Source organism: Oncorhynchus kisutch, linkage group LG28 (genome assembly GCF_002021735.2).
Source record: "Oncorhynchus kisutch isolate 150728-3 linkage group LG28, Okis_V2, whole genome shotgun sequence".
Classification (NCBI taxonomy): domain Eukaryota; kingdom Metazoa; phylum Chordata; class Actinopteri; order Salmoniformes; family Salmonidae; genus Oncorhynchus; species Oncorhynchus kisutch.
The window spans coordinates 22113882-22136916 of record NC_034201.2 but is presented as its reverse complement, the minus strand read 5'-3'; the positions used below and the strand labels follow the sequence as shown (position 1 = coordinate 22136916).

The 23035-nt window shown below is 41.4% G+C and overlaps 2 protein-coding genes across 6 annotated transcripts in view; one reads left to right on the top strand and one right to left on the bottom strand.

The window, feature by feature from the left end:
- Nucleotides 1–13878, top strand: part of LOC116358163 (transmembrane protein 211-like) — a 160411-nt gene extending 146533 nt beyond the window's left edge. The window contains exon 3 of the mRNA XM_031808552.1: nt 11221–13878. Within this exon, the coding sequence (XP_031664412.1) occupies nt 11221–11447 (227 nt within the window). The 3' untranslated portion in view covers nt 11448–13878. The remainder of the gene's footprint in view (nt 1–11220) is intronic.
- Nucleotides 13879–17588: 3710 nt separating this feature from the next.
- On the bottom strand, nt 17589–21718 carry LOC109873380 (spermatogenesis-associated protein 22-like). 5 transcript variants are annotated; one of them, XM_020465034.2, is made up of 8 exons: nt 20661–21718; nt 20282–20347; nt 20059–20196; nt 19656–19848; nt 19025–19433; nt 18639–18765; nt 18440–18537; nt 17589–18051 (listed from the first exon to the last, which is right to left on the bottom strand). In XM_020465034.2, exons 2-8 carry the CDS (start codon nt 20319–20321, stop codon nt 17860–17862), a joined length of 1197 nt encoding a protein of 398 aa, XP_020320623.1. In that variant the 5' UTR covers nt 20322–20347; nt 20661–21718; the 3' UTR covers nt 17589–17859. The 5 variants fall into 5 exon arrangements, with proteins under 5 accessions (XP_020320623.1, XP_020320619.1, XP_031663316.1 ...); XM_020465030.2 differs by having other exon boundaries at nt 20059–20212; nt 20661–21717; XM_031807456.1 differs by having other exon boundaries at nt 20282–21718.
- Between the last annotated feature and the right edge of the window lie 1317 nt (nt 21719–23035).

Genomic DNA, 23035 nt, shown 5'->3' with positions numbered 1-23035 from the left:
CTGCTGTTGTGCCCCAGATTGCCATGCCCACTCTGTAGATGGGTAGTGATTCTACTGAGCAATTTTATAGCCCTTCTAATCTCTTCCCTCTCAATGTATTTTCAAGTGCTCTCTTTCTCTCTTTCATGCCTTCCCTTTTCTCCTCTATTATTTTCTCTCTCTCTGTTACCCCTCTCTATCTCTCTTACTCTTTTGCCTCAAAAGGGTCAACAGGTTTTTCCCATTTCAGAGAGAGAGAGAGAGAGAGAGAGAGAGAGAGAAGTAATCCATAGAATCACCTGTGTGATCACCCTTTTTGCCAACCTATTTCATACAGTCTTAGACATGCAATTTCATCCAGTTAAAAGCATATTTTATCCATTCCGAGCACGCTTCCGTTCTCTGTGTAACCTCTTTGTGCTGCTTAAACAGCAGGACAAATTGATTTTTTTCTGAAATCGTATTTAATCTTTTGGATGAATAGTTGTTTCGCTCTGTCTCCTTGAATCAGAATTCTAGTACTGTCCTCTCATCTACTTTCTAAGTCACCACTCCTGACTCTCCTCTTTCTATCTTTTTCTCTTTCTTTCCTTGTCTTTCTCTCCATCCATTCTCACTCTCCCTCCCATCTCTCTCAATGTGATGACATTGAATCAATGTGGAAAACTGATTGGGTTTGCAAAAAGTCATCAACATAAGGGAATTTTGTCTCTTTTTCACCCAACTTTTAACCTCAATCCAATGACATTGTCATTTTTTGCTGTTGATTTGACATTGAATTCACGTTAGTTGACAACGCAACCAAATGTAAATCCAAACTAGACCCACTGGCTCCAGGTCATCTATAAGTCTATGTTAGGTAAAGCTCCGCTTTATCTCAGTTCACTGGTCACGATAACAACACCCACCCGTAGCACACGTTCCAGCAGGTATATCTCACGGATCATTCCCAAAGCCAACACCTCATTTGGCCGCCTTTCCTTCCAGTTCTCTGCTGCCAGTGACTGGAACGAATTGCAAAAATCGCTGAAGTTGGAGACTTTTATTTCCCTCACCAACTTTAAACATCAGCTATTGCTGCAGCTGTACATAGTCCATCGGTATATAGCCCACCCAATTTACCTACCTCATCCCCATACTGTTTATTTTATTTATTTTTCTGCTCTTTTGCACACCTGTATCTCTACTTGCACATCATCATCTGCTCATTTATCACTCCAGTGTTAATCTGCTAAATTGTAATTATTCACTCCTATGGCCTATTTATTGCCTACCTCCTCATGCCTTTTGCACACAATGTATATAGATTATTTTTTTTCTACTGTGTCATTGGCTTGTTTATTGTTTATTCCATGTGTAACTCTGTGTTGTTGTCTGTGTCACACTGCTTTGCTTTATCTTGGCCAGGTCGCAGTTGTAAATGAGAACTTGTTCACAACTAGCCTACCTGGTTAAATAAAGGTGAAATAAAAAAATTACAAATTTGAACTGACATCTGTGCCCAGTGGGTTATGTGTGGTACCAGAGATTTCCTGCTATTGTTTTCCCTCTAAAGAGCCTTGGCCTAAAAACATATTTATCTCTCTTCCCTTTTGGTGTGTGTGCGTGTGCGTGTGCGTGTGCGTGTGCGTGCGCACATGGGTGTGTGTTCTTGGTTGCATGATCACCTCCAGCCAAATGTTTATAGGTACTAAGGTGATTCAAGAAGAAGCAACCGTTAGCATAATTTCCCAGAGGCACACTGTGCTTAATTATCATCATGGCTTGTGCAGACTGCTGCTATTGCACAGCTCATCACATTAAGATGTGATCCCTCCCTGCTGTTTTATACCCCACTACCCCACTATGTTCCACTCTTAGCTACAGTCCCATTTGAATACCTGAAACACACCATACCACATCCTGTAGGTGTAGGATCTTAATTTGGTCACTTGTTTTTTGCTGAGAATTTTACTGCGCTGCAGGAAATGCAGATAATCTTTGTGATTTACATAAATTCTTTGAAAACGTTCACTAACACACAGGTAGGTATACAGGTAGGTATACAGGTAGGTATATTAACAGTATCACACTTTTTATGTAGCCTACTTTTGTCCAGCTAATAGTCTAACCACAGATCAAGCAACATTATGGACTAAACGTTTGAATATGTCATGCCCTGACCTGAGAGAGCCTTTTTATTTCTCTATTTGGTTAGGTCAGCGTGTGATTTGGGTGGGCATTCTAGTTTGTCTATTTCTTTGTTGGCCGGGTATGGTTCCCAATCAGAGGCAGCTGTCTGTCATTGTCTCTGATTGGGAATCATACTTAGGCAGCTTGTTTTACACCCTAGTTTGTGGGATCTTGCCTTTGTATAGTTGCTGTTTAGTGCCACAGAGCTTTACGTTTGTTTCGTGTTTTGTTGTTTTTTGGTGTCATTTGAAAATAAAGTCAAATGTACGCCTACGACGCCGCACCTTGGTCTTCATCTATCAACGAGCGTAACAGAATACTGTTGCCGCATGATTATTTTGCTCCAACAATACTGGTCAAATTAAGATACTACATCTGTAGCTGCAAGCAATAAAGTTGAATCTTCATTCCAGAATATGTATCTTCCTGAGCACATTGTGACATGTTTATAGAGGAATATAGATGTAAATAAAAACAGGTGATTCTTTCTTGGATCAGTAGGCATATCTGCAACACATATTCCTTTAAACTTTTCCTCACTCCATGCAATCGAGATTAGTACATTTTGCCATGTTATTTGATATCCACATCACCCTTGCCTCTATCTGTGGCACCCCAGTAGCACATAGACATATTCATGGAAGGCATGGTAGATTGGCATATGAGATGAGAATCCTCCTGTCGTCTCCACAGTCCCTGTTTAATTCCCTGCATGGTCAGACTCAGACAGCATGGTCCGACATGCCTGTAGCTTTAATGTGATGGTGGGCCGTCAGGAACACTCTCCTCTCCTCCATCTCCTTCAGACCAGGGGGAGAGGAGAGGTCACCTATACCTATCATCTACCTGCCTGGAAAAGAAGACGGAAATGGAAATAGGTTCCGCATGCGAGCGATGAAAAGCAATTTCCAAGAGACACCCGTATCCCAACTGCCACCCCTTCTGCTTTCATTATAGAGCTTTATGGTAGGAAATGACTTGACTGAAACACACACACAACCACACTCACACATACAACACACAAACACAACCACACTCACAGCACACAAATACAACCACACTCACACATGCAGCACACACACACACACACACACACACACACACACACACACACACACACACACACACACACACACACACACACACACACACACACACACACACACATTGATTTAAGAACAAATCTTAAACCGCAAACTTATTTCGTTTATAAAAATAGATACATAGATCTAACAACTGTCAACACTAACTTTTTTGCCACAGAACGCCAGTTGCAGTTCTATTGGTGAAAAAATAGATATGCAAATAGTAGGCAGGATCAAAACACCTGTCCTGTTGTGTATGTGAAGCATCTGTTCATCAAATCCAGGGGAAAGGTAGACAACAGGAAAAATAATCACCAGAAGGAAAGCACGTCAGAAAAACTAGTTTGATGTATGGCTATGAGGCTGCAACTGTAATTAAACAATATTTCTTGGTATTTCCAGGGCCTACAGCATATGTTTCATGTCACAGAGTTTCATCACTGACAAACAGTGCTGGCAACACAAACAAATGAGCTGTGCTGGCAAATAAAGATTTATTATACATCATTCTTTTTACACACGCTATCAAATATTTGGAAACACTGCAAGAAGACATCTCTGACAGAGGAGTAAAAATAACTATGTGTTTCTCATTGTAAAGAGGAACAGTCTTTGTTTAGTTACTGTGACACTAGCGCTCAGATACGTGGTTAGGTAAGTTCAGGTAACATATGTTTATGTCATGGAGAGAACAACATATTGTTCTGTATGTGGGTGACTGTACTGCCCCTAGTTGTTTCAGTGCACAGTAGCAGACAGGTAGAATCCACAATTGGGACAACAGCCCACGGGACAACATTAGCCCTCATATTCATCGACCATATTTGCTGCAAGGCTGGAATGCAGATATAGGAGTGGAGGGGACGAGGAGAAGAGGAGCCACTGTCAATCCATTCAATCTCCTCTCTCCCTGTCTAAAGGATTATCATACTTACTCTGTGGTCTTGTAACTTGTCAAGTCAAGTGTCAAAGCTCCTCCTCTTGAATAAGTGACTTGAGAGTTGCTGTCAACGCTCTCTGATGTTCCCTTGACCTTAGCTTACCCTCAGATTCACACCAGTGTTTCTAACCATGGGGTAAAACTCTATTGTAGAGATTTGTGTGTTCAGCCATTTGTGGTACTGACACAGTTGGACCCAGATCTGTTACTGAGTGACAGTAATCAGTGCAGGGCGGTAGTTGTAGTCATTAACAAACAGAGCCGGTGGGAACAGATAGAACAGACAAATGACTGCCTCCAGCCAGCCAGGCCTGGCTACAACCAAACCAAAGGATTAGACATGGGTTACGTCCCAAATGGCAGGCACTAGTAGTGCACTACATAGAGAATAGGGTGCCATTTGGGATGTATCCATGGACATACAGGCCAGGACCGGGAGGGAGCCATCCCATCAATCTCTAATTCAATCCCACGGGCAACTGTCCTCAGTGCTAACTGAGTTAACACAGTCAGTGTTGGGAGGTAATAAAGTTTGATCCAAAGTAGAAATCTTAGCGTTATAATGAATGGCCCTCAAGGCCCACAGCAGCAGCAGGAGAATGGCTTGTAATTAAGCCCTATGATGGTACGTGGAGGAAATACAGGATGACCAACAAAGAAATAGAATTACTAGCATGGGTACACTCAACTTGTGTAGGTACAGTCGACATAATGCCCATTCAAGTCATCCATTTCTATGATGACCACATCATCCTCTAAGACTGGGCCACACTCCACCTCACTACTCACTGGTAGAGAGAGATCACTGTATAACCCTCAGCCCCACAGGGCATTGGACTGACTAGACAACTAAAAGGTCATGTGTCACAACCTAACGTTTTCATTTAATGATTCATCAACAGGGAACAATTTCATTTGAATATGCCAAAAGTATTTGTACTAATAGATTAGTACTATAGAGAGTGTAAGGTTCACAGTGTTTTATTTTAATGGGTGATGTTTGATGTTGGATGATCCACATCACTAACCTACAGTATCAGAGTGAATGCACACACCACCCAAAGATATTGGTATGAAGTCTGTACCGTACCCATGAGATAGTGGTATCATATACTCTCAGTAAGACCTCCCAGTCCCTGTGTATAGCACTCCAGAGCCTGACCCAGAGAGAGTGAATCAGGACCTCAGTCCATCCTGTGTGATTGGTACTATACAGAGTTACCACGGTGTTACCGTGGTACCCAGCCGAGAGTTAATGCACTGTCACGCATGGACGCTACCTCATCACACACCTCACACCGGGGACAGGTCAAGAAGCCAAGAAGTTCTCCTCAAATACCTTCATGAAATGTACTCAATATTTTTCTCATTCTCACAGCTGTGCAATTCAGTATCATCTTCAAGGGCGATGTGGCATGTCTCACTAGTTCATTGAGATGGGTGAGCAGTCAAGGGATGAGAGAGAGAGAGAGAGAGAGTCAAGGCTGAGCTCTCCTATCTTCTCCTCTCCTTCTAACACTGCTTCTTTCCTGTCATATTCTCAATGAAGAGTCCAGGGAAAAGACAGAGGAGAGTCAAGGCTGCAGTACACCTCGACTGAGCTTTGCCAGTCTTCTCATCACATCTCCTCTATTCTTCTCTTCTCATTTCCTTCACAGCTACCTGTGGAAATGAACAATGAAACAAAGTGCTTCTGTACTTGTCAACAACATCTGGAGAACATGATGTTACCATCTGCAGAGCATCTCTCTGCATCTCTCTCACAAGTTGTTCTCCACAAGCAATTATCCCCATTGCGAACAAAAAATCCTGGATTTCAAACGTCAAGGATAACCCTGCTAGTGGTGTAACCACAGAGGACGGATGAGCCTGAGCAATAACAAGACAAAACCATATGGATGAACTCATAGAATATTCCCAAGCAGCATATGTTGCTGAACAGAGAGGCAGGCATCTGTTTTGGCTGGTGATTTACTATCATTAGCATCACGTCGGCTCTGCTGTTGTATTCATCCAGACAGGCTGCAGTAAAGAAGCATTTAGCAGTGATGTGGGTGCTGCAATGTCTCTTCACCATTTGTCTGTGTTAGGCCTCCAAGTGATCCCAATTACTTTATCTATGTTTAGGGGCTGCAGGGAAAGCATCATCAGTGATTCTTTACTGTTTCTACATGCTAATTTCTCACTTGCTCTGCTGTACATTTTCATCAGGATCTAGAGTGACACGTGTTGTTATAACAATACAGGTGGAGTTTAGCAGGTGATGGTAGTCATCTCCATAGGTATCACTGCTCCATAGGAAGTGTCCGTCTGTGTGTGTATCTGCATGTCTGTATGGGAGTGGGGTGTATCTGTAAATGAGACACATTAGCCCCTGTGTGACCTACCCTATGCTTTCCCCATTGTTACCTCTGTCTGTCTCTTCCCCATTATTTGTTCTGTTGGACTCTGTCGCTCCTTCCGTCCCTCCCTCCCTGCAGTCCCACCTGATTGCCATTGGATAATCTCCCTCTCTCTCCACATCATGCCATTGCCAGCAACCTCCCCATCTCCCAGAATGTACGTGGTTTGTGTGAATGTGTGTGTGTGTTTGTGTGTGTGAGTGCATATGTGCACATGGGTGTGGTGTGTGTGTGTGAATGGTGCAGGAAGCACAGTAAACGGTACCTAATAGGAACAGGAAGGAAGAAGAAGCTGCATGTTTGAGTGCTGTGCTGAATGCTCTTTACTGCTCTGCAGCTATTGAGGAGATGGCTCTTTAAACTCCTGTAATTACATTTTAACGGCTCTTCCTCATGGCTAACTGCCTTCATTACTGCTGTACCTGCCGCCCAACCGGCCAAGTGGACCGTTAAGAATCCCCCCGCCCACTCCCGATGGATACTCATTGTGTGTGTGACCAGTTCCGAGACGCCCATCCAAATGACCACTGTTGTTTTAGGATTTAGATCATGCTTGGTGCTCTATGTGCAGTTTACAAGTATATAAGTCAGTTTAACGGTTGCTACATTGTTAACTTTATATGCTGTGAGGTTACCATGAGCAGTTTCACAGCATCGCATCATTTTACACCGCTCCCTTCGTCTCTGTACGTCCCCATAGGATTATACCAGTGGAGGCTACTGAATGGCTCATAATAATGGCCGGAACAGAGCAAATGGAATGGTATCAAACACCTTACATCCATGTGTTTGATGTATTTGATACCATTCCAATGATTCTTCTACAGTCAATAACACAAGCCCGTTCTCCCCAATTAAGGTGCCACCAACATCTTGTGGATTACACTGCTATGGAAGCTTCTATCGTCATGAGATTGAGTTTCCATTGTGGGCTGCTACCATGTGCTCTCCAATACAGTTTTCACCTTTTACTCAAGATTGAACACGAGTCAAATCAGGAAATGTTATGTGTATGCATGCATGCATACAGTACATCCTCAACAGCTAATCCATCATATATACAGTATATAGGTGTATCATATCATAGACTACACGTTTGAATCATTGCCATGCAAGAAGAATCAAAGGCAAACGATTTAGTTGAATATCTCCAGTAGTCCCATACAATAACACAGTTGCTAGTCTCTAAACTGAATCCAGGTGGAGTGTGTATGCAGCAGCCCTCAGCTCCCGATACTGAGTCCAGGGTCATCAGGCTTGTACGTCTGTTCCATTAACAGAGCTATGCAGCCTGGAGAGACCATATCGACCTGAGGCACAGGGCTTATCTGATGCAGACAAACATTGCTCCCTCCCTCCGCATACCTACCTTCCAGCTTCTGTCGATGAAATCCAATGATGCTCAAGGCTCTCGTGCCACTTGGTTCAAGTCTGTGGGGTTTGATTTCATTCCTGCATCGATTATTTGGTGGCCTGGCGAGTTTCTTCATTATTTATTTGGATTTTGGTGGCTGGGGTGCAGGCAGGCGGTGTGTGACTGCTGTCATATCTATGTGTGGGAGGGAACAGCGAGGGAAGGGCCTTGAAAAGGAAACCCTGCCTGTGTCTTTGTTCACTTTCCACAAAGCCAATGAGAGAGAAGGCCCTTAAAGTGTTATTAGCCGGGCTGCTTTGAGGAGCCAGGCACCGACAGATAAACAGGTGGCCATTCTGAGCAGGACAGAGACAGAACTCTGGGTTGGGGGATATTTAGCAGCCTCAGCTTCCACTCTGGGTTGGGGCTCCAGCAGCCTCATCCTCCACCTCAGAGATAAATGTAATGAGCTGACGCTGGGACATAGTGCCCCGACTACCCACTCTCACAACCTTCTCCCCATTCCTTTTGTCTTTCTCCCTTTTCCCCCCTCCATCTCTCTCTTCCTTACCAGCATGATCCTCAGCAGTCACTCTCAGGGGGCTTTTTTATTTATCTACCTACTCTCTGAGATATGCATGGGAATTTTCTAAATGTACAGCCCCCCCTTACCAAAAAATCCATATACACTACCGTTCAAAAGTTTGGGGTCACTTAGAAATGTCCTTGATTTCCATAAAGAAACATAAATTAAATGAGTTGCAAAATGAATAGGAAATATAGTCAAGGCGTTGACAAGGTTATAAATAATGATTTTGATTTGAAATAATAATTGTGTCCTTCAAACTTTGCTTTCGTCAAAGAATCCTCCATTTACAGCAATTACAGCCTTGCAGACCTTTGGCATTCTAGTTGTCAATTTGTTGAGGTAATCTGAAGAGATTTCACCCCATACCTCCCAGAAGTTGGATTGGCTTGATGGGCACTTCTTACGTGCCATACGGTCAAGCTGCTCCCACAACAGCTCAATAGGGTTGAGATCCGGTGACTGTGCTGGCCACTCCGTTATAGACAGAATACCAGCTGACTGCTTCTTCCCTAAATAGTTCTTGCAGAGTTTGGAGCTGTGCTTTGGGTCATTGTCCTGTTGTAGTAGGCAATTGGTTCCAATTAAGATCCGTACACAGGGTATGGCATGGCTTTGCAAAATGGAGTGATAGCCTTCCTTATTCAAGATCCCTTTTACCCTGTACAAATCTCCCACTTTACCACCACCAAAGCACCCCCAGACCATCCCATTGCCTCCCCCATGCTTGACAGGTGGCATCAAGCACTCCTCCAGCATCTTTTCATTTTTTTCTGCGTCTCACAAATGTTCTTCTTTGTGATCCGAACACCTCAAACTTCATCTGTCCATAACACTTTTTTTCCAATCTTCCTCTGTCCAGTGTATGTGTTCTTTTGCCCATCTTAATATTTTATTTTTATTGGCCAGTCTGAGATATGGCTTTTTCTTTGCAACTCTGCCTAGAAGGCCAGCATCCCGGAGTCGCCTCTTCACTGTTGACGTTGAGACTGGTGTTTTGCAGGTACTATTTAATGAAGCTGCTAGTTGACTTGTGAGGTGTCTGTTTCTCAAACTAGACACTCTAATGTACTTGTCCTCTTGCTCAGTTGTGCACCGGGGCCTCCCACGATGCACAACACAGCGTTTTACGAGATCCTCAGTTTCTTGGCAATTTCTCACGTGGAATGGCCTTCATTTCTCAGAACAAGAATAGACTGATGAGTTTCAGAATAAAGTTATTTGTTTCTGGCCATTTTGAGCCTGTATAATCAAAGTCACAAATGCTGATGCTCCAGATACTCAACTAGTCTAACAAAGGCCAGCTTTATTGCTTCTTTAAACAGAACAACAGTTTTCAGCTGGGCTAACATAATTGAAAAAGGGTTTTCTAATGATCGATTAGATTTTTAAAATGATACAACGTGCCATTGGAACACAGGAGTGATGGTTGCTGATAATGGGCCTCTGTAAGCCTATGTAGATATTCCATTAGAAATCTGCCCTTTCCAGCTACAATAGTCATTTACAACATTAACAATGTCGACACTGTATTTCTGATCAATTTTATGTTATTTCAATGGACAAAAAATGTGCTTTTCTTTCAAAAACAAGGACATTTCTTTGTGACCCCAAACTTTTGAACGGTAGTGTACATTACAGCACAAAACTATTTCATATTTGACATCCCCATTACCTTCTCTCATGAATTCCCTATTACACTCCCATCAGCCCTGCTGCATCACTGTCCTTGAAGATCTGAAATCAATACATGAACAAAAGATGATACGTGTTTAATGCGTTCTATAGACAGACAGTTATGGATAACTGCTCATTGTCCAAATCCATACTCTATTTATTATCTCCTTTTATCTTAAAAGACACAATGACATTCCAATATAATGGAAATCTAACCTTTTATGTTTTTCCTGAAATGAGTAGTAATGATGATACTCAGCAGTCGATAGATGCTTCTTGGCAGCACTGGCTGGCAGACCTGACTCCATTTTTAAACTGAGCCACTCTCTCGCCATCGCTACATCAAGCACTGAGGATGTGATACTGTCTGTGAAAGTTGATCGATGTGTATTAAAGTGCTGGGCTCTTTTCTTGTGGTCGTCAGTTTGGCATGAGAAGTGCTAATGGATTTTGGGAGACATGATTCACTTTTCATTAGCCAGACCTGTCAATCAAGAGCCATCAGGGGTCTTTATTAATATATAAAAGCCCCATACCCCCTCTCCTCTATCAGTCCTTCCTCCATCACTCCCTGGCTGAGTTGACAGACTCAATCTCAATAGTGATTTATATTCCTACTGGGGCTATTCAGGGTACAATTGGAGATAAGGCAGATGGTGAAGCTCCTACATTTCACTGTTGACCGTATCTGTGGGCTGTCTTTGCGCTGTCAACTCATAATGCAGAACCTCTAGTTCCACCAAGTGGCCAGGAGTCAGCATTACCAGGATGTTCCAGGAACACTTCCCAATCTCAAAGTAATGAGCCAGGATGGACACTTTTACAGCTGGATTTAGTTCAGTTGGAGAAAGAGGGACATTAGAAATGTTTTTTGGAAGCTGAACAATAAGGGATGTTCAGTGCTCTCTCAAGATATACTCAACAATGAAATCCATGACCAAACACAACACTATGACATGTCTTACATATTTGAGTGTATCCCTTGTTGTAACCAAAGCCTCTTTCATCTCTCCTCTCTCTTCCAGTGTTCATCATGGGGTCTGGGCTGCTGGTCTATCCCTTTGGGCTGAACTCCACCCTGGTGAGGTCCTTTTGCGGGGACTCAGACATCTACTATGCCGGGGACTGCCAGATCGGCTGGGGATACATGCTGGCCATCGTCGCCGTCATGCTCACACTCTTCCTACCCTTCTTCGCCAAATACGCACCAAAGGAGCATCTGTCCCCAACCCCACTGCCCACTCTCTTATAGGACAACAACTGACCCCACCTTCCCCAACCTCATCCAGTCAGTTTGCTACAGTACTTCCTACTTCCCTGTATGATGGAGATGGGAGAAACCCCTGCATCCACTTCTTCAGTAGGATGCCATTTTAAAAAGCCCTGCCTCTGACATACAACTAGACTATACCCAACGGTGAACAACATTTATGTACTGTCTTCCTTCATACAAAAGCTATTTCTTTGATCTAATAATTGACCTAATTGAATGGAACTATGTTCTGTAAAAAAAAAAATCTCCCAATAATGTCAAACGTTAACTCATATTGTTATGACTATTAATTTACATTTACTGTCAATTTGTGACTGCATTTCTGGTTAGACTTATTTCATATTCAGTATCTTTTCTGGAAAAAAAATACATTTGAAAGAAACACAAGGATTGACAACAACTCCCTCTGTTCAGATGGACAGAAGTATACAGCGTATAAACATTCCTATCATGTTATACATACAACGTTGGTTTAATATTACTGTAACCAGACAGAGGGTGATGGTCAGGACTAGAACCATAATATGAATCCATGGTGACATTAAGTGGGCAATAAGAGTGGTCATTAAATATATCATTCCAGAATAATCAGGGAGTTGTTTGCAAAAAGAGAAGGTGTGAAAATAAGGAGAATCTTAATGAGAAGGTAAAGTATGGCCTGAGATTAACAGACAATATGAGACATTTCTACAGTTATCAAAAAACATGGACATGCTTCTATCTCCAATGGATCAATGCGGATTTGGCGAACAGTAAAGACAATGAGAGACCCGTTTGACATCAAGACAAAGCGAGGATTAGAAAGGATATGAACACGGACTCAGGTCTCAACACAGTGAGCGCATCAATGATTCTGTCCAGTGGAGTTTGAGGAGAGTGGATTGTATAAAGGTTTAGATCCAGATGCCGTTTTTATCCAGCATTGAACACTGACTGAATGGATGTCATAAGATGGACATGTAGCACAGTGAAAAATGACCCCTGGGGACTCACCATCTGACTTAGCCTACATCTTCAACATGGTTTAAAATGGACTATTGGACAGTAAAAATTCTAAAGAAAGAGTTGAATAAATATGTTTCAGTGAAGGAGCTGTACCAAACAATATAGAAGCGTCTGACCTGCCTTTAAGACAAATTAATATAGATAGGTGTGCATAGTAATAATATAATACTTGTCTGATAGTTCACTTTTGAAGACATATGAAAAGCATTTGTTATACATTTTATGTTGGGATGACATGACATCCTTCTACCAACCTTTTCCCAGAGTTCCTAGTGTTAATATGGTTGTCTTGTTAACCCAAGTCATTATTGTTTCAGTTTTTACACCACACAATACCAGGGTTGGGGTTAATTCAACAAATTCTAATTAAATTCCCTTTCCCTGTCAATTCTATTTAATTCAATTTAAAGTCCAGGTCGTTGATTCCAGTCCTTGAATTTAGAGAATTCAATTCCTTTCAATTCCAATGTTAATTATTCAATTCCCTATCCAATACGATCCTCAACAATTCCACAAATTCTAATTCAATTCCCTCAGGCGGATCATGTCACAGTTCAGACCGCCCAGCTAAACTGGAAATATAGAAATACAAGTTGAAATGATTTAAAACAAATAATGCAGTCAATGTTTGATACTATGTGCATTCATTCCATTAACTGGGAAATGTACAAATATTGAATTCCAATTTAATTCAATTCCAAAGATGAAATGTTTTTACAAGCAGTCCAACAGTCTAATTCCAATTCCATAACTTGAAGATAGTTGAAATTAAAATTAAATTCAATGTAAATTCTCCACTTCATGAGTGAATTCAAGAACTGAATTCGAATTTCACATTAAATTGGAATTGACCCCAACACTACACAATATTAGCTATACACTATAATTCAGGACTACATTAAATCAGGCTAAAGGCAATTAGATAAGACAGCGTTGTCTAGAAATGATTGACTAGAGTGCAGATGAAGTTGTGGTTAGTTAATAGTAAAACAGTTTATCAAGATTAGATGATCTGCTCTGACCATACCAGTGCCTTTATAACAGAACCAAGACAAGTTACTTCAATAATATTAATATCAGGTTACCATCTACATCTGCTTTAACTGTGGATATTGTAGTGTAAAACAGTTGTAATTTTGTTATTTTCTCTGTGTGTGCTGTACTTGTCCTGTATGCGTTTCAAGATGTGCTTCTGAACATTAAAATATTCTCTAGAAGAAAAAAAATGTATGTCTTCTAAAAGCTTGAAGGTAATGACAGATAGAACAAACTGTACTTGTGTTGAATTATGCTGCTGACACTTTTCCAGTTTATTCATAAGAGGTAAATAACTTTAATCACTAAATTAAAAGGTTGCGACATATACAGTGGGGCAAAAAAAGTATTTAGTCAGCCACCAATTGTGCAAGTTCTCCCACTTAAAAAAATGAGAGGCCTGTAATTTCCATCATAGGTACACTTCAACTATGACAGACAAAATGAGAGAAAAAAATCCAGAAAATCACATTGTAGGGATTTTTAATTAATTTATTTGCAAATTATGGTGGAAAATAAGTATTTGGTCACCTACAAACAAGCAAGGTTTCTGGCTCTCACAGACCTGTAACTCCTGTCCTCCACTCGTTACCTGTATTAATGGCACCTGTTTGAACTTGTTATCAGTATAAAAGACACCTGTCCACAACCTCAAACAGTCACACTCCAAACTCCACTATGGCCAAGACCAAAGAGCTGTCAAAGGACACCAGAAACAAAATTGTAGACCTGCACCAGGCTGGGAAGACTGAATCTGCAATAGGTAAGCAGCTTGGTTTGAAGAAATCAACTGTGGGAGCAATTATTAGGAAATGGAAGACATACAAGACCACTGATAATCTCCCTCGATCTGCGGCTCCACGCAAGATCTCACCCCGTGGGGTCAAAATGATCACAAGAACGGTGAGCAAAAATCCCAGAACCACACGGGGGGACCTAGTGAATGACCTGCAGAGAGCTGGGACCAAAGTAACAAAGCCTACCATCAGCAAGGGCATTGAATATGAAACGTGGCTGGGTCTTTCAGCATGACAATGATCCCAAACACACCGCCCGGGCAACGAAGGAGTGGCTTCGTAAGAAGCATTTCAAGGTCCTGGAGTGGCCTAGCCAGTCTCCAGATCTCAACCCCATAGTAAATCTTTGGAGGGAGTTGAAAGTATGTGTTGCCCAGCAACAGCCCCAAAACATCACTGCTCTAGAGGAGATCTGCATGGAGAAATGGGCCAAAATACCGGCAACAGTGTGTGAATACCTTGTGAAGACTTACAGAAAACATTTGATCTCTGTCATTGCCAACAAAGGGCATATAACAAAGTATTGAGATAAACTTTTGTTATTGACCAAATACTTATTTTCCACTATAATTAGCAAATAAATTCATAAAAAAATCCTACAATGTCATTTTCTGGATTTTTTTTCTCATTTTGTCTGTCATAGTTGAAGTGTACCTATGATGAAAATTACAGACCTCTCTCATCTTTTTAAGTGGGAGAACTTGCACAATTGGTGGCTGACTAAATACTTTTTTTGCCCCACTGTACCATGTTATTTAGAATTAGAGTGGTAGAGCTTGAGAGCTATACACATTTAACTTAGCTCAAAGTTATCAGTGTTCAATTGACACATTAACCACGTAATATACACAAATAATTACATTCTGAGATAAGGTAATGGACTAGTGTTTTTGCCATCCCATTCCTCCTAATATAATGATTTTATTCTAGTCATGTTTCAAGGACAAATTTTATAATTTCCTCCACTACACAGCCAATGTAACAAATATTTTACATACATACTGTATTCCAAAGTGTGTGTGTGTGTGTGTGTGTGTGTGTGTGCATAATGCTGGTGTGAACTTTGGAAATTGCCAAATTACTTACAAAGAGGGAAAAGTCTTGATTAAAACAATTATAAATTGTGTTGCCATGTTTTGAAAAGAAGACCAGGAAAGAAATATTGGTATTTGTATAGGACCTCGTACTGTGCTTGATATTGGGAAAGACCTGGATTCACTTGCTGCACAGGATTTGTTACCCGATATGTTGAAACATTGTGTGTCAAGTCTCAGCACTGGTGAAAGTGTTTTTTTGTTGTAGAGTAGTTATGGGTTTTCCATTGTGATATTGTATGTTGATTGTAAATAAACTAATAACTGTATGTGGGTTCACTTTTCATCCAAAACGGCCCCCCATTTTTGAAATACATATTTTGAGATATTACCTCATCAATGTGTTTGTTTAACCTGAAACTAGTCTCTTGACAAAGTTTGCTGTTCTGTGAATATTCTTTATAATAAAATGTTTCATAAATGAGGAAGAGAAAGGGTTTTTATTTGTGTCCCAAAACTGAATGACACATATGAAACATTGGAAATATGTGTATAATACTATATAAAAATGTGAAGAAAAATAATTAAATATATAATCTGCTAATATATAGATACAATTATATAATTTAACATTATGAAATTAATAAACACAATCTTAATTTGTTGCTGGTCATAAACAGATAACAAGCAGATTAAATTGTACACTTGAACAACACAGTTCTGACTATTCTTTCAAAATAATGGGGAATCATGTGCTACTCATCCCTGGAAGAATCTTCCAACATGTCAAGTATCAACAGTGCCTTCGGATAGTATTCAGACCTCTTGAATTTTCCCAAATTTTGTTCCGTTACAGCCTTATTCTAAAATTGAATAAATTCTTTCTTGTTTTTATAAATCACATAATACCCTATAATGACAAAGCGAAAACATGTTTTTTAGAAATGTTTGCAAATTAAAAACAGAAATACCTTATTTACACAAGTAGTCAGACCCTTTGCTGTGAGATTCAAAATTGAGCTCAAGGTGCATCCTGTTTCCATTGATCATCCTTGAGATGTTTCTACAACTTCATTGGAGTCCACCTGTGGTAAATTCAATTGATTGGACATGATTTGGAAAGGCACACACCTGTCTATATAAGGTCCCACAGTTGACAGTGCATGTCAGAGCAAAAACCAAGCCATGAGGTCGAAGGAACTGTCCATAGAGCTCAGAGACAGGATTGGGTCAAGGCACAAAAAAAATATTCAGCATTGAAGGTCCCCAAGAACACAGTGGCCTCCATCATTCTTAAAATGGAAGAAATTTGGAATCACCAAGACTCTTCCTAGAGCTGGCCGCCTTGCCAAACTGAGCAATTGGGGGAGAAGGGCCTTGGTCAGGGAGGTGACCAAGAACCCGATGGAGCTCTAGAGTTCCTCTGTGGCGATGGGAGAACCTTCCAGAAGGACAACCATCTCTGCAGCACTCCACCAATCAGGCCAATCAGGCCTTTATGGTAGTGGCCTCAGTAAAAGGCACATGACAGCCCACTTGGAGTTTTCCAAAAGGCACCTAAAGACTCTCAGACCATGAGAAACAAGATTCTTTGGTCTGAAGAAACCAAGATTGAATTATTTAGGCTGAATGCCAAGCGTCACGTCTGGAGGAAACGAGGCACCATCCCTGCATGGTGGTGGCAGCATCATGCTGTGGGGATGTTTTTCAGCGGCAAGGACTGGGAGACTAGTCAGGATCTAAGCAAAAATGAACAGAGCAAAGTACAGACAGATCCTTGATGAAAACCTTCTCCAGAGCGCTCAGGTCCTAGGACTGAGTGACGGTTCACCCACCAACAGGACAACAACCCTAAGCACACAGCCAAGACAACGCAGGAGTGGCTTCGGGAACAAGTCTCTGAATGTCCTTGAGTGGCCCAGCCAGAGCCCGGACTTGGAACCCGATCGAACATCTCTGGAGAGACCTGAAAATAGCTGTGCAACAACGCCCCCCCCTCATCCAACCTGACAGAGCTTGAGGTTCTGCAGAGAAGAATGGGAGAAACTCTCCAAATACAGGTGTGCCAAGCTTGTAGTGTCAAACCCAAGAAGACTTGATGCTGTAATCGCTGCCAAAGGTGCTTCAACAAATACTGAGTAAAAGGTCTGAATAATATTTAAGTTTTTTATAAATTAGCAAACATTTCTAAAAACCTGTTTTTGCTTAGTCATTATGGGGTATTGTGTATGTAGATTGACGAGTGGGGAAACTATTTAATCCATTTTAGAATAAGGCGAACGTAACAAAATTTTGAAAAGGTCAAGGGGTCTGAATACTTTTCGAAGGCACTGTATATACAGCAGGACATTATATAGGATCCTTCAGTTTCTAATAAAGATGACAACGCTTGAAATATAGGATCCCGCAGTTTCTAATGAAAAGGAGAACACTTGCCATATAGTGATACTCACAAGGAACCATGGAAAAAAACAATTGTATTGCCCTTGAATTGCCCTTTACGTGTTTCTGTGCCTCTGATCAGACTTCACTGAGTGATTTCACCAGGCCCCTCATCTCAGCATCCGATGCTTTGACAGACTCCTGTGCATTCATCTGCTCGGAGTGCAGGGCAGCCCTGACAGACATGCAGGTGAGTGTGTCCCTGGTGCGGTCGTAGTTTCCCACACAGCGGTGCACCTGTCCTCGGATCAGCCTGGGAAGGTCCAGCTCCTGGAGGGGATGGAGCAGAGATGGGTCAGACAAAGGGTATACATCCTCCACAACACTGTAAACGTAACATATTGGGTATCCACCCTGGAGATACAGTATGATTTGAGAATCCATATCCTCCAGTCAAAACAAACTACTGCTTTATAATGCTGATGATCAGTAGCAGCTGGTAAGAATCATGTGGAAAGAAAATTATAATCTACAAAGTTCTTTATGTTTAAAATAACTGCCTTTTTAAGATTACATTTTTTATCGCCTTAAAAAACACTCCAATTCATTTGGTGAACATGAAGTAATATAATGTTGTCCTCTGACTAACTCGACAGCCCTTGGCCTGCTATTGTATGTCTCCCTTTCCTATTAAAGAGGAAGTGTTTTTCTTACTCACATTTTCATAGAAGACACACTGCACCACCTCTTTCCCATCTCTCATGAGGAAGTTCTTAGCTCCATGAGACCCGGAGGTGACTGCAGAGTCAAGAGTAGCTGTGGGACGAACATAGAATAGAATAAATACAAACATTTTGTAAATACAGTACAGGTAACGGTAAATACAATGTTAGTGAAGAGACAAACTGAAAACTAACCGAAAATCTCAAATAGGTACGGAGCACTGTCCTTGAACTGGCTCCAGTGTCTCATGCCATCAATGACAGCAGTCAGGATCCTCAAAGAGTTCTCAGTTGCTGGTTTGATCTGGAACACAGGTGGTGTCTTCCCAACATAGGAAACATGAATGCTTTAATACCTGCTCTAGCATTGAACAACAACATTTACAAGTCTCGCATAATAAATTATATTAAGGATGCAACGTTACTGTATGAGCTGTCATTTTTAACTAGATTAAAGATTTACAATTGGGTTAAATATGAAAGCTATATCAAAGTTATTTTATGGTAAGTAATCAATGAAAACCTGAGTTTTCCTGCAGTATGTTACACTATATAAGTTACAATTAGCACAGATTACTTACATGTTGTACCTGAGACTGAGAGGTATTTTGAGTTTGATATATGTCTCTGTCCATCAGCTGTTTCTGTAGCCCAGTGTTGGTGGTAATTTTAAACTTCCAGGATGTGTTCTGCTTCTGCTGCTGTGGTCCAGGACTAGGAGTTGGTCTGTTTGGAGGACCAGGAGTTGGTCTGCTTGTTGTGGTAATGGGTGTAGACTGCTGGGAGCAGAGAGGAGGCTCTGGTGGGTTGGCCTGTCCCTGTCTGTAGCCAGACTGCTGCTGCTGACCCATATGAGAGTAGCTACCTGGGGGTACTGGCTTGCTCTGTGTGTTCCCACTGCTACAAGGGCCGTTGTAGTTGCTCTGTCTGGGGTTTATAGGGGCTCTGGAGTCCTGCCTCACTGGTGGCTGTTGCTGTCCCATCTGCGGACTGAACATATGCAATATAAGTGATACGACTGGTTTATGTGTTGCATAACCACCAGACAACCCCAAAAAACCCATCTCTCTAAAACTGTACTTACTATACAATATATAGACCCTGTTTATCTGCAGGTTAACTTTTAAATGTGCACTGCAAACATTTTTTTTATTATGCATCTATAATAACTGCCTCTACAGAGAGCTCCAGAGACCTATCAACTGACCATACCCTGTATTGACAGCTTTATATGGGTGTGGTAGAGGTGCAAAGTTTCTTCTCACGGGTTCAGGTGCAAGTCGACTGTTTGGATACTGAAACTGTGGTTGAGACTGATGCTGGTTGCCTTGTCTGTTCCACTGACTGTTCTGAGCAGCAGGTGCAGGACAGCTTGGGTCTTGATCTTGGAAATATTCTGTGTTACCTGAGCAGAGGTAGAAAGTATTATAAAAAATGTTCTGTTAAAGCATTGATATGGGCAGCAAAATTGCATTTTTCCTCGTGTAGTGCCGTCTAGTGACTTGGATATCTCTCTCGCTTTGAAAATCCAGAATAAATTGATAAAAGCCACATTTATGAATCACACATGATTATAGCTACTACTGAAAAACACGAAGTAGCCTATTTATCTTACCAGATATGTTGTTGGATGAAACAGCGCTGTGTGTGGACATGTATTCATTGCTGGAGCAGAATTCATTCTCAGAGGGATTGGATGTCAAAGGCAGCCTGCTCCTTTTCTTCTGGGTAAACAGAGGCACAGAGAGGCAGCCTGGAAAGGAAACAACCTATACCTGACAATCAGTTTATTTCATGAATGCAGCCATCAGCCCAACTCACATTTCAATTACACAAACCTGCAGTAGGTCTGGCCTGCTGCATTTCATATCTTCTCATCTTATTGCAGTGTCCACTCAAAGAATCTAATGAATTCATAAAATGTAAAATAGTTAGAACTAGCTTGCCAGCCACCTGTAGCCACAAAACATCAGACCACTTTTTGCTAATGTTAGCTAAGGTTAACAGGGCCTAACTTAGCTAGCTAACGTAACTGACCTTAGCTAAAGCAATTGTTATCAATAGCTATTTCAGTTTTAGTAGCTAACTTAGCTAGCTAGATAAGCAACAACTAAAGCATCGTCCTCAAAAAATAATTAGTTTTAATGAAGTTACATTTAATGAAATTATGTATTTTCAGTGTACACCTGTGGTTGCTGTTCCAATGTAACTAAATACCTGACTAGCTGGTGAGCCAGGTCTCCTAGCCAGTCAGATGGTCACGCGCTAAAGCCCGCGATTTCTCTGGTAATGACGTCTTGGCTAGATAGAACACTTATCTAGCTACTTGTGCAGTGCACCAGGACAGGGAGGCTGCACATTAGCTATATAAATATGGTAGAAAGAGAATGTGGCCTTTTCTGTAGCTTACAGGCTGGAGATAAAATGTAATGAGAGGGACACTTTTTACATCATGCCGGATTCTCCAATCAAATAACCTAACCTAAATGACGCTCAATCAAATAAAAACAATGCCCTGTTATGTTAACAAACAACATATCCTAAAAACAGGACATGTCAAATGAAAATGGACAATATGGAATGGACGATAACGACTGTTGTCCAGGAATTTCACCCCATTGTCATGATCAGTGATTTGTATCCTTCAATTTTTGACAAGCCGATTAATTGGGGCGGCAGGTAGCCTAGTGGTTAGAGCGTTGGACTCGAATCCCCGAGCTGACAAGGTAAAAATATGTCGTTCTACCCCTGAACAAGGCAGTTGATCCGCTGTCATTGAAAATAAGGATCTCTTCTTAAATGACTTGCCTAGTTAAAATTCTGAATTTGCCGCTGTGTAAATACATTGCAAATAGGCTCGCGAATACTCCTGATAAAGTTGGGTAATAATGCCATGCCCTGTTTTACAGACGATGGGCATTCATTCATAAAATTCCATTGTGGTCTACACACCAGTAAGCACAAGCACGTCTTTTTTTGGTCCTTTCCGGGTGTCGTTTTTTGGTGGTAATGTAGGCTTACCACATATAATTCAATTTCAGGCAATACTGTTAGGATACACCTCAATAAGCATGGATCGATACCTACGCCTTTTGTATGTGTTTTTTTGTATGTGAAGTTGCGGACCGGCCTTGATTTCCACGTCCATGGACATTGGTTTTTGTTCCGGACCAAATCTGAACGAATCATAGACGTCTATGTTTGGTTCAGATTTCGTGCAGTCCAGACCGGCCTTGCTTCCATTCAGCCACAATAGCATTATTAGTGAGGTCGGGCATTTATGCCTGGCTCGCAGTCGGCGTTTCAATTAATCCCAACGGCGTTTGATGGGGTTGAGGTCCGGCTCAATGCGATACGCAACATCCAGGACTATCATTAGCCTGGTAGTGGGAAATGGTGTTTCATAATGAACATATGGATATTTCCCCGTGTTTTTCACCTTTTCATTAAATCGAGTTAAGGAGGACATCAACGCCTTTCCTGCCGGAATTGAGAATGTTTTATGTACGAACCTGCATAAACAATTCATGTTACTCCTCTTGTGTGTATGTGCAGGTAATATGAAACACTTTGATTCATTTGCCCTCCTATGTCAAACAGGGCTTGCCACAGATCTACTAGTTGAGAACCGGCTCATCTCACATTTCATCAGGACCTTTCTGTTAAGTTTTATTTTATTAGTCAACACAGCTCCATCCTGTCCATTTCCCAAGCACTGTAGTAGTACCTCTTCTGACACAATGACAAACCAGCTGCTTACTCAGCTAAATCTTGAGATGATAATGTATTGTTCATTGTAAATAAGTAGGGGGGAAATTACCCGTTTTTAAGTGGTTGAATGGTTTCTACCAAGAGTATTTGCACAATTGATCATCCAACTCAATAACAATCCAAATTCTCTTGGATCCTGGATCAATATGTCTGTCTACTGATGTCCTTATCATACCATACTGCTTTGTAAATGGTGGACTAAACATCCAAGTGACCATTTCCTCTTTTACGTGGCCACAATCTGCATAGTAACTGGGTGTAGTAGACTATAATTGCACAATAAAATAACTAGGGTTAGGAAAGATTTCCTTGGAACTTGAGTGTGAATGGAACTTTTCAGCAGTGCTGCCATTTCATCAGGAAGATGCTGCAGGCCAGGCAGCTGAGCCTGCAGGAATTGATCAGTCTGCAGTATAAATTGAGGAGGCAGATGCTGGCTAACCAATTAGTGCTCAGGAATAAGATAATGAAAAAATATATAGAAGTTTATTAAAGAAGTTGAATCGGTTATCATTAATTTCACAATATATCCTACCGATCCCTGACTTTGGCGATGTCATTTACAAATTAGCCTCCAACACTCTACTCAGCAAATTCGATGGAGTCTATCACAGTGCCATCTGTTTTGTCACCAAAGCCCCATATATTACCCACCACTGCGACCTGTATGCTCTCGTTGGCTGGACCACGCTACATATTCGTCGCCAAACCCACTGGCTCCAGGTCATCTATAAGTCTTTGCTAGGTATAGCTCCGCCTTATCTCAGCTCACTGGTCGCCATAGCAGCACTCACCTGTAGCACGCTCCAGAAGGTATAGTT

Bases quoted from the DNA above. Each gene is read 5' to 3' on its own strand.
- LOC109873380 (XM_031807456.1), bottom strand. From the start codon at position 20,360: ATGAATTCATTAGATTCTTTGAGTGGACACTGCAATAAGATGAGAAGA. The intron at 20,197-20,281 runs GTTTGTGTAATT...TTTCCTTTCCAG, and splicing joins GCAGGCCAGACCTACTGCAG to GCTGCCTCTCTGTGCCTCTG. The intron at 18,766-19,024 runs GTAAGTAATCTG...TATGTTGGGAAG, and splicing joins CTCAGTCTCAGGTACAACAT to ACACCACCTGTGTTCCAGAT.